Here is a 12,192-nt window from a genome sequence, read left to right as displayed (position 1 = left end):
GACTTCCAGCATCTTCAGTCATTTGCTTTTCAGCTACCCCACCCACATGATCCAATCAGTGCTTGAATGTCTAACCACTCCCAACATCCACATACTATGCCTTCAACATGGTGAAGACTTCATGGTATTGCTGTCAGACAAAAGTTTACACCAGTTCACTAAATATTAAGGTGGATGGTTTAAAACTTGGTTGAAGAAGTGGTGATAGAGAGTCACTTTAGCCAGGAGGGCACATTAAAGGAAATTCTAGAGATTAGGGTCTGGACATCTCCAATGGTGCTTCTACAGGACACAGGAAAGGAGAGCAAAGAATCAGGGAAACACCGAGGTCCCACAGAGTTATTTTGGGACAGGCATTGAAAGCAGTGAGGTCAAGGAAGGATTTGTACATGAGTTTGAGAGGGTTAAAACTGAGGTGGAGCTGTAACATCAGAAGTCTGCCCACTTAACAACATATTTAGTATCCCTCGGGACCACTTCAAGAAACAGCAGGCAAATTCTCCATGTCCCGTGTTTGTCCTTCAGCACTAATAAAAATAATCTGCTCAGTATCACATTGTTGTTTATGGGATCTTGCTCTACACAAATTGGCTGTTACGTTTCCTATATTTTGGTAATGACAACATTCTCACTGGCTGCAAACGTGTGTGGGGTGATCTAAGGGCTTGAAGAGTGTTGTTGAAAGGCAAGTCTACCTTTCACCGTGGTAGCAAGTCTGAACTCTGACCAAAGCTGAAACGTACCTCAGTCACAATGCTGGAGATCGAGCCGTTCTCAAAAACCCACCCATCCTGGCACCTTGTAAGTGGGAGATCTCGGGAGTGATTCTGGGCAAAGGGAAGTGGATTGTCACAGCTGACGGAGGAGGAATTCCAGTCCAGGTCGAACCTTTCGCACTGACTGTATGAAGAGATCCCAGGATGTCCTGCAGGCAATGTGTAATTCTTCTCCTGATCCAGGGTCCAGTTGCATTTCTCCCTCAGTTCTGACACCCCAGGACTCCTGCACCAGTGGTCGGGAGTAACGGCTAGGAACACAAAGCCGAGGTATAGCCAGGAGAACGTGGCCGAGGTCAGATATATCAGGAGGAACACTCTTCTCTGATACAGACCAAAACCTCCTGCTTCTACAAGGAGATCATCAAATGTTGCCATGGTGAAGGAGAGTCAAACTGCAGTTGAGGAACCTCTGAGGGGCTGTGTTGTCCACCAACAGACTTGTTCACCCGTGGCCTGTTTTCGAACAAATAACAGGAGAGCAAAGGTCTACAAATTAACAGTGTAAATCAGTGGTTTATTCTAGTTAATAAGTGAATGGAGCAGCTACTCACCTTATTAAAGAGAGTCAGGTTAGGTCAGACTTACAAACAAACAAGAGAATTATTTTTCAATATTTTTACATTGCACTGATACGTAAAAAAGTCCAAAAAATATCCAGTGACTTGGATGAAAATGTAGACAGGTGGATTTGTAAGTTTGCAGGCAACACAAAGATTGGTGGTGGTGTGGACAGTGTAGAGAGCTATCAAAGGATACAGCAAAATAATGATCAGTTACAGATGTGGGCGGAGAAATAACAGATGGAGTTTAATCTGAGCAAGTATATGAGGTGTTACATTTTGAGAGGTAAAATGTAAGGGGAAAGCAGACAGTTAATGACAGGACCTTAATAACATTGATGTACGAAGGGATCTTGGGGTCCAAGTCCATACTCCTGAAAGTGGCCACACAGGTAGATAGGTTGGTAAAGAAAGCGTATGGCATGCTTGCCTTCATTGGTTGGGGCAATGAGTACAGAGTCAGGAAGTCATGTTGCAGCTATATAAAAGTTTGGTTAGGCTGCACTTGGAGTAGTGTGTGCAATTCTGCTTGCCCATTGCAGGAAGGATGTGGAGACTGTGGAAAGGGTACAGAAGAGGTTTACCAGGATGCTGCCTGGATTAGAGGGCATGAGCTATAAGGAGAGATTGGACAAACTTGGGCTGTTTCCTCTGGAGAGTTACAGGCTGAGGGGAGACTGATTGAAGTTTATAAGATTACGAGAGGCTTAGATAGTGTAGACAGTCACAATCTTCTCCCCAAGGTAGAAATGTCAAATACTAGAGGACATGTATTTAAGGTTAGAGGAGGAAAATTTAAAGGAGATGTGTGAGGCAAGGCTTTCACGCAAAGAGTTGTGGGTGCCTGGAACAGGTTGCCAGGGGTAATGGTGAAAGTAGATAAAATAGTGGTCTTTAAGACACTGTTAGATAGACACATGAATATGCAGAGAATGGAGGGACCTTGGACAAAGATTGTTAAAATGTCACAAGCAGGTACAGAGAACCATCGAAGGACTAGAGGAATGCTGGCCTAGACATCCAGTGGTGTTCAAGGGGGGAGGTTGAAGTTCTTCCACATCTCCACAAACTCCCTGTAACCTCGTGAGCTGTTATGGACACTGTAGCCCAGGAGGGATGTGTTGGCTTTGGAGGGAGAGCAGTGTACTGCAAGGTCTAAAGTATAAGGAGAGGTTACTCAACATAGAGCTATGTTCCCAGAAATTTAGCAGGTATGGGAGGTTTGAATGATATTTCTGAGATATTAAGGAAAAAAGATAGGATGGATGAGAGGAAACTATTTCTGGTGGTTGGAGAATCAAAGGTCAAAGGGCATATTTTAAAAATTAGAGCCAGGCTTTTCAGGAGGTTTGGAAGCAGTTCCATATGCAGAGAGGGAGAGGGATTTGGAACTCTGACAGTGCCCATTGATGTGAGATCAGTTGCTAATGTTGGCACCAGAAGAGTGGCAACACTTGCAGGCTGCCCCCAGAACACTCAAAAGATGCATTTCACTGCACATGTGACTAATAAAGAAATCTTATTCTTTAAATATTTCCAAACATCAGAGATAATGAAAAACATTTAAATTTACAGCCCTGGCTTTAATAGGAGGTGAGACTCCATCCCAGCCTTGACCCCTGTCAAATGCAGTCACAGTCCATTTGCTGAGGCCTTGCTACACCTCAGCAGACAGCTCTAGGTGCAGGGGTCAGCTTGACCAGTCCCCTGCATCCAGACCAGGTGGGGATGGGCAGTGAGAGGGCCTGGGGAGCATTCTGGGCCCAACTCCGAAATCTACGGGTATTCCGTGCACATAATTCTGAAGCAGGCAAAACCCTGGAATTTACTGCTGCCAAATCTGGTTCCTAGTGGTTTCATCACAACAATCCCTCTGCCCCCACAACCCTGCCCCCACAGCCACGGCATTGGTCAGCCGCTACATCAATCTTCTCCTCCTTTAACCTGATTGGATGATTCTTGACTGTCATTCAAACAGCCTCCATCCCACCCCGCCCCCACCCTCCACAATTCTTTTATAACTAATTAACAGAATTTTTCAAACATATTGAAACACACATGTTTATAATTGCCCTTTGATGCATTACCTGTTTTGCTCACTGCATTCCCCTGGAGATTAATGTTTAATTCCTGGAAACTCTCTGTCAGTTATTGGTCAGTTTGACTGCAGAATCCATTGAGCAAAGCTATCACTATGTGGCCACAGGCAGTGCTGGTACAGTGCATGGCGAGAAAGATGTCATTAATTGTATTTCCCGTAAATATTATTCTGAATAAAGTCTATCTCTGAAATAATAAAAATTGACTGCAGGCAGTGGTGCCGACATCACCGAATTCTGCTCAGACCCACGATCAGTCCACAGATTCATCAACACCTGTGACCATTTTGAGCTGACCTTGGGGGCCAGAGTCAACCACAGGAAGAGTGAGGCCATATTCTTTGGTAACTGGCCCAATCGATCCTCTGTTCCCTTCACCGCCAAATATGACCGCATAATGGTGCTGGGAATCCGGTTTGGAGTAGCCGGGGAACGTGGCAAGGATTGGCTGGAGTGGATAGCCAAGGTAAAACAAAAGTTGGGACTGTGGGAGTGGTGCTCCTTCTCAATGGCAGGCAAGAACCTGGTCATCAGATGTGAGGTGATCTCGGTGTTACTGTATATGGTATAGGTGTGGCCCATGCCCCTCTCCTGTGCCATGGTGGTCACACAGGCCACCTGTTGGTTCTGCCTCTGCCTGGCCTGCTGAGTTCTCCAGCATTATCATGTTTTTCATCTAGATTTCAGCATCTGCAGTCCTTTGTTTCTCTAGTATTATCACCCTGTCCTGATGGCCACCTTTACACGTGGCTGCATCAAACTGTGTGTAGAAGTGGAGAACACAAACACCAAGTGTCACTGTATGCTGGGGTCCTACCTGTTTGCGGTGTTGTGAAGGATGGCCCTGACCTCATTGCCACACAATGGTCCATTCAGTTGGCCCTTGTCACGGCAGGCACGGTAGTGTAGCGGTTAGCGCAACGCTATTACAGCGCCAGCAACCTGGGTTCAATTCCCACCGCTGCCTGTAAGGAATTTGTACGTTCTCCCCGTGTATGCGTGGGTTTCCTCCGGGTGCTCCGGTTTCCTCCCACATTCCAAAGATGTACGGGTTAGGAAGTTGTGGGCATGCTACATTGGCGCCGGAAGTGTGGTGACGCTTGTGGGCTGCCCCCAGGACACTCAATGCAAAAAGATGCATTTCTCTGTGTGTTTCGACGTTCATGTGACTAATAAAGATATCTTATCTTATCTTACCTCTCCTTTGTAGAAAGGTTTTGCCACAAAAACACCTTTGATCACAAGTTCATCAAGCGATGTTCAGCACAGAATGCCCTGCAGCAAAAGGATACTGTGGATGCTGTGGGGTGACTTCCCAAACACGTTGTCGAAGCCATTTGGCAGAATGCCTCATCATTAAAACTCTTCAGCAAGTACCAAGAAGAGTCCTGGAAACCACAGAGGGGAATCCTGATGTCTCGACCTGAAAAGTCAACATTTCCTTTCTCCTCCCACAGGTGCTGCTCAACCTGCTGAGTTCCTCCAGCAGGTTGTTTGTTGATCAAATACCAACACCTTGCTTAGCTGGCACAAAGAGGGGCTTCTCCCATCAGATCCTTCCTGCACAGTCAGAATCTCACTTCCAACACAAAGCTGCCCTCAGGACGGCTACGATGAGGATGAAACAATTGTCAAGATTTTTGTGAATTGTGTGTTTGCAGAGAAGGTCTGGAAAAAGATGGAAGGGCCCTTGTCACCATTCACCCCGAGCAGCTGCATAACAGAGGACTCTCTGATCTACAGGCTGTTCCCAGGGACACGCTCTGAGACAGACGCCAAGTGCTGCTGGAAGATCCTCAATTCCGTGTAAGACGCTCTCTGGTCTGCCTGAAACTTGTTGGCTTTCCAATACAATAAGGGAACACTGCTGACTGGCACAGTCCAGGCTGCAGGCATACGTGCTGTGGGATGCACTGGAGCTCAGTGCAGCCAATGCAAAGGCTCTGGAGGGAAGGACCCCAGTCAAAGGACCTTCTGCCACTGAGGAGCTGGGTCTGATGTAGGTCTCTCAAACACTTCATGGGAGTATTGTTTAAGGAGGAAACATGAGTGGTATTGACACATTGTAAGAGAATGGTTTGAATTGATGGCACAATGAATGTGGAGAAAGGCATGCAACGGTTGCATCTACTGTACATATTACGTATTTTGTATCTTCTTGAAATAAAACAGGAGCGAGCAGTCTGGGCCAGTCCTCTCACCATCTCACCATCTCACCCTCCATGGCCAGTCGGGATTAGGTGTCCACCTCTCTCCATCACTGGCACTGCCACTGACTGCCACCTGTTCTCACACTTGCCTACCCCAAAGCCAGAGAGGGCAGGAAATGGAGTTTTGCGTCTGCAATTGGAAGTGAAAAGGTTGAGAGAGGGTAAAAGGCCGGGGGTGGGGTGTCCACGAGGAAGAGGAGGTTTGGAGACAGGAGAAAGGGTCATCAGTGGGGGGGGGTGAGGATTCCTTACCATAGGAGTAGGCACGGAGGCCGAGCTGTTGCACTCTGGGAGGTCAAATGCTGGAGGAAAGTGTACAATGAATGACAGGACCCTGATGAACATTGATGTACCGAGGGATCTTGGGGTCTGAGTCCATAGCTCCCTGAAAATGGCAACACAAGTAGAAAGGGTGATAAAGAAGGCGTATGGCATGCTTGCCTTCATCACTCAGGGCATTGAATGTAAAAGTCGGTAGGTAATGTTGCAGCTGTAGAAGAGTTAAGTTAAGCCACATTTGGAGTATTGCATGCAGTTCCACACCCATATTATAGAAAGGATGTGGAGGCTATGGAAAGGTGCAGATGTTGCTTGGATTGGAGAGTATTAGCTTGAGAATCTATCAATTTTCTTGTAGTCTCCACCTCCCCGCTTCCCTCACTTGGTTCCAGGCTCCACCTTCCTTTCCTATCAAATTCCACCATCTGCAACCCTTTGCTGCCTCCACCCATCACCTCCCAGCCTCTGTGGCTCATCCCGCCTCACCTGGATCCACCTATCACGTGCCAGCTCTTGCCCCACCCCTTCCCCTCGCCTCTTGATATTGGCTATCTCCCTCCTTAGCTTTCAGTCTAGATGAAGGGTCCCAACCCAAAACGTCGACTGTCCATCTCCCTCCACGGACGCTGCCTGACCCGTTGAGTTCCTCCAGCATCTTGTGTGTTGTGAGATGGTCAGAGGTGAGAAGTGATTACATCACGGCTCTCCGTCAGGGAAGAAAATCCACCATCCTCACCCAGTCTGCCCAGGACGTGACTCAGGACACACCAACCTGGTTGACTCTTAACTGCCCTCTGAAACGGCCTTTTTGTCCAGGGGCAATAAGGGATCGGCAATAAATGCTGGACTTGCCAGAGACACCAAAAAAGTCTCCCAAAACTTTAAAAGAACAGGTTATAAAATTTGAAGATGAGGAAGACGGCAGAGAAGGTAAACAGGGATTGGGAATTTTGAAGATGGGATGAATGAAAGGGAAGCTTAGATGGAGCTGTGTACTGGCCCCTGGTAGCAGGTGCAAAGAGGTAGAATGTATAAATGTAGAAACCAACCATGGTAATGGTAAGGGAAGGCTTGTTTCCATGAGGAATTTCAACTTCCACATGGATTGGGATCAACAGAGTTAAGCCATGTGTGGAGTTTTTGGAGGATCTTCGGGACATCTCCCTTCAATAACAGGTCTGAGAATCCACAAGGGAACCACACCCTCATTGAGTTTAGGACTGAACAATGAGGGATATTTAGTCAATGGTCTAATGTTGTGAACGCTATCTAGTTGTCATCATAATGTGATTGAGCTGAGCGTAGTGTTTGAAAGGAAGACAAGTGAAGTGATGATCTAGGTTCCAGATGGGGACAGATCTGACAGTACAGACCAAGGAAGTGAACCGAGCAAAGGTGCAGATGTGTAAAATCCAGAGGACTGTTCCAGAAAGGGGCAAAAGGAGCCACTGGGGCTGACCAAAGAGGAAGGGGCAGCGTGAAGTGCAAAGACAAAGGCTACAGTCAGGCAAAATGCTGAGTAGATCCTGGCCTCTGGGAGTGGAGTGGAGTGGAGTGGAGTGATGTGATGTGATGTGATGTGATGTGATGTGATGTGATGTGATGTGATGTGATGTGATGTGATGTGATGTGATGTGATGTGATGTGATGTGATGTGATGTGATGTGATGTGATGTGATGTGATGTGATGTGATGTGATGTGTGATGTGATGTGATGTGATGTGATGTGATGTGATGTGATGTGATGTGATGTGATGTGATGTGATGTGATGTGATGTGATGTGATGTGATGTGATGTGATGTGATGTGATGTGATGTGATGATGTGATGTGATGTGATGTGATGTGATGTGATGTGATGTGATGTGATGTGATGTGAATTGATGTGATGTGATGTGATGTGATGTGATGTGATGTGATGTGATGTGATTGTGATGTGATGTGATGTGATGTGATGTGATGTGATGTGATGTGATGTGATGTGATGTGATGTGATGTGATGTGATGTGATGTGATGTGATGTGATGTGATGTGATGGATGTGATGTGATGTGATGTGATGTGATTCGATGTGATGTGATGTGATGTGATGTGATGTGATGTGATGTGATGTGATGTGATGTGATGTGATGTGATGTGATGTGATGTGATGTGATGTGATGTGATGTGATGTGATGTGATGTGATGTGATGTGATGTGATGTGATGTGATGTGATGTGATGTGAGGTGATGTGATGTGATGTGATGTGATGTGATGTGATGTGATGTGATGTGATGTGATGTGATGTGATGTGATGTGATGTGATGTGATGTGATGTGATGTGATGTGATGTGATGTGATGTGATGTGATGTGATGTGATGTGATGTGATGTGATGTGATGTGATGTGATGTGATGTGATGTGATGTGATGTGATGTGATGTGATGTGATGTGATGTGATGTGATGTGATGTGATGTGATGTGATGTGATGTGATGTGATGTGATGTGATGTGATGTGATGTGATGTGATGTGATGTGATGTGATGTGATGTGATGTGATGTGATGTGATGTGATGTGATGTGATGTGATGTGATGTGATGTGATGTGATGTGATGTGATGTGATGTGATGTGATGTGATGTGATGTGATGTGATGTGATGTGATGTGATGTGATGTGATGTGATGTGATGTGATGTGATGTGATGTGATGTGATGTGATGTGATGTGATGTGATGTGATGTGATGTGATGTGATGTGATGTGATGTGATGTGATGTGATGTGATGTGATGTGATGTGATGTGATGTGATGTGATGTGATGTGATGTGATGTGATGTGATGTGATGTGATGTGATGTGATGTGATGTGATGTGATGTGATGTGATGTGATGTGATGTGATGTGATGTGATGTGATGTGATGTGATGTGATGTGATGTGATGTGATGTGATGTGATGTGATGTGATGTGATGTGATGGTGATGTGATGTGATGTGATGTGATGTGATGTGATGTGATGTGATGTGATGTGATGTGATGTGATGTGATGTGATGTGATGTGATGTGATGTGATGTGATGTGATGTGATGTGATGTGATGTGATGTGATGTGATGTGATGTGATGTGATGTGATGTGATGTGATGTGATGTGATGTGATGTGATGTGATGTGATGTGATGTGATGTGATGTGATGTGATGTGATGTGATGTGATGTGATGTGATGTGATGTGATGTGATGTGATGTGATGTGATGTGATGTGATGTGATGTGATGTGATGTGATGTGATGTGATGTGATGTGATGTGATGTGATGTGATGTGATGTGATGTGATGTGATGTGATGTGATGTGATGTGATGTGATGTGATGTGATGTGATGTGATGTGATGTGATGTGATGTGATGTGATGTGAGGTGATGTGATGTGATGTGATGTGATGTGATGTGATGTGATGTGATGTGATGTGATGTGATGTGATGTGATGTGATGTGATGTTGATGTGATGTGATGTGATGTGATGTGATTGTGATGTGATGTGATGTGATGTGATGTGATGTGATGGTGATGTGATGTGATGTGATGTGATGTGATGTGATGTGATGTGATGTGATGTGATGTGATGTGATGTGATGTGATGTGATGTGATGTGATGTGATGTGATGTGATGTGATGTGATGTGATGTGATGTGATGTGATGTGATGTTATTTTATGTGATGTGATGTGATGTGATGTGATGTGATGTGATGTGATGTGATGTGATGTGATGTGATGTGATGTGATGTGATGTGATGTGATGTGATGTGATGTGATGGGATGTGATGTGATGTGATGTGATGTGATGTGATGTGATGTGATGTGATGTGATGTGATGTGATGTGATGTGATGTGATGTGATGTGATGTGATGTGATGTGATGTGATGTGATGTGATGTGATGTGATGTGATGTGATGTGATGTGATGTGATGTGATGTGATGTGATGTGATGTGATGTGATGTGATGTGATGTGATGTGATGTGATGTGATGTGATGTGATGTGATGTGATGTGATGTGATGTGATGTGATGTGATGTGATGTGATGTGATGTGATTAGATGTGATGTGATGTGATGTGATGTGATGTGATGTGATGTGATGTGATGTGATGTGATGTGATGTGATGTGATGTGATGTGATGTGATGTGATGTGATGTGATGTGATGTGATGTGATGTGATGTGATGTGATGTGATGTGATGTGATGTGATGTGATGTGATGTGATGTGATGTGATGTGATGTGATGTGATGTGATGTGATGTGATGTGAGGTGATGTGATGTGATGTGATGTGATGTGATGTGATGTGATGTGATGTGATGTGATGTGATGTGATGTGATGTGATGTGATGTGATGTGATGTGATGTGATGTGATGTGATGTGATGTGATGTGATGTGATGTGATGTGATGTGATGTGATGTGATGTGATGTGATGTGATGTGATGTGATGTGATGTGATGTGATGTGATGTGATGTGATGTGATGTGATGTGATGTGATGTGATGTGATGTGATGTGATGTGATGTGATGTGATGTGATGTGATGTGATGTGATGTGATGTGATGTGATGTGATGTGATGTGATGTGATGTGATGTGATGTGATGTGATGTGATGTGATGTGATGTGATGTGATGTGATGTGATGTGATGTGATGTGATGTGATGTGATGTGATGTGATGTGATGTGATGTGATGTGATGTGATGTGATGTGATGTGATGTGATGTGATGTGATGTGATGTGATGTGATGTGATGTGATGTGATGTGATGTGATGTGATGTGATGTGATGTGATGTGATGTGATGTGATGTGATGTGATGTGATGTGATGTGATGTGATGTGATGTGATGTGATGTGATGTGATGTGATGTGATGTGATGTGATGTGATGTGATGTGATGTGATGTGATGTGATGTGATGTGATGTGATGTGATGTGATGTGATGTGATGTGATGTGATGTGATGTGATGTGAGTGAGAGGTGATGGGACTGAGAGTAGGAGCCCCAGTAGGAAGTGGGAGGGGTCACGTGATCAGGTCGGGAACCTTGGCTGGGAGAGCCCCCAGTACTGGGGATGGCCACAGGAGCCCCTGATTCACAGGAGCCCTTCATGGACCTGCCCTCCTGTGAGCTGGGCTCTTACTGTCAGTGGTCATCACTGCTGTGTTTCCCTTCAACAAATGGAGGTCACTTCTGCTGCTGGATTATACACCCTTTATTGGTGGGGTCAAGGGTCCTGCAAAGGTCACAGGCAGGGTGACACGTAGGAGTCATGAGCTGTGCTGAGGTCTCTGCCATGCTTTGGTCCTGTATCACACTGGGGTTGTGTGTCCTGCTGGAGTCATTGTGGGGGTGGTGAAGTCATCATTGTGTTGGGGGTCATGTGTCACACTGGGGTCATGTGTGGGGTGAAATCATCACCATTTTGGGGTCGTGTGTCACAATGGGGTTATGAGTCACGCTGAGGTCGTGTGTGGGGTGAAGTAATCACCATTTTGGGATCATGTGTCACACTGGGGTCATACAAGATTTGCAATCCTCAAATATTATTTTGGGGCCTCCACATTTAATATAATCATCTGGACTCTGCTGCAAATGTATTTAATTGGACATTTAGGAAGAAAACATCTTGTTTATGTTGAGTGCTCCCAGTTACTGGTTGTGGATGCATTGGGTGCAAGGGTAACTGGTGCCTGGATGGGGTGAGGTTCCCAGAGGTCACAACATGAAGGCTGCAGGAATTCACCCAACTAAAACTGGAGAGCTAAGTGAGACTCAACAAAACAAATCCATAGCCGACTTCATTTGATATGTAACTTTAATTGGATAGGTATGTTGATTCATACATGAAATTATCATAATTACTGGAGCAACTCTGCTTCTGAAAGAAGCTTCAGGACACTGAAACACACAGAATGTATAATTGGAACAAAAGCAAAATACTGCAGATGCTAGGAATCCAAAATAAAAACTGGGAATGTCAGAAATGGTCGGTGACTGCTAAGCCGAAACAATTAATATCTTCTGTCGATGGACTTGAATTCAGAACGTTGATGGAAGCAGTAACTCTGCTTATCCAAACACACATACACACACACACAAACTGAGTACTTAGAAGTGAAAATGAAAATAGCTGCAGATGCTGGAAATCTGAAATAAAATCAGAAAACGGTGGAAACCCTCAGCAGGTCAGGCAGCATTTGTGGAGAGAGAAACAGTCATAATTTTGGCTCAGTTTTCCTCTTTCTATC

The 12,192-nt window shown here is 45.0% G+C and overlaps 1 protein-coding gene across 1 annotated transcript in view; it reads right to left on the bottom strand.

The window, feature by feature from the left end:
* LOC127567971 (solute carrier family 22 member 2-like) overlaps nt 1-1,154 on the bottom strand; it is a 33,095-nt gene extending 31,941 nt beyond the window's left edge. Inside the window, exon 1 of the mRNA XM_052011213.1 lies at nt 744-1,154. Coding sequence (XP_051867173.1) covers nt 744-1,154 — 411 coding nt within the window. The remainder of the gene's footprint in view (nt 1-743) is intronic.
* Nucleotides 1,155-12,192: the final 11,038 nt, after the last annotated feature.

This window comes from Pristis pectinata, chromosome 3 (assembly GCF_009764475.1).
Source record: "Pristis pectinata isolate sPriPec2 chromosome 3, sPriPec2.1.pri, whole genome shotgun sequence".
NCBI classification, from domain to species: domain Eukaryota; kingdom Metazoa; phylum Chordata; class Chondrichthyes; order Rhinopristiformes; family Pristidae; genus Pristis; species Pristis pectinata.
The sequence above is the reverse complement of the archived record's forward strand: the minus strand, read 5'-3'. Positions and strand labels throughout refer to the sequence as shown.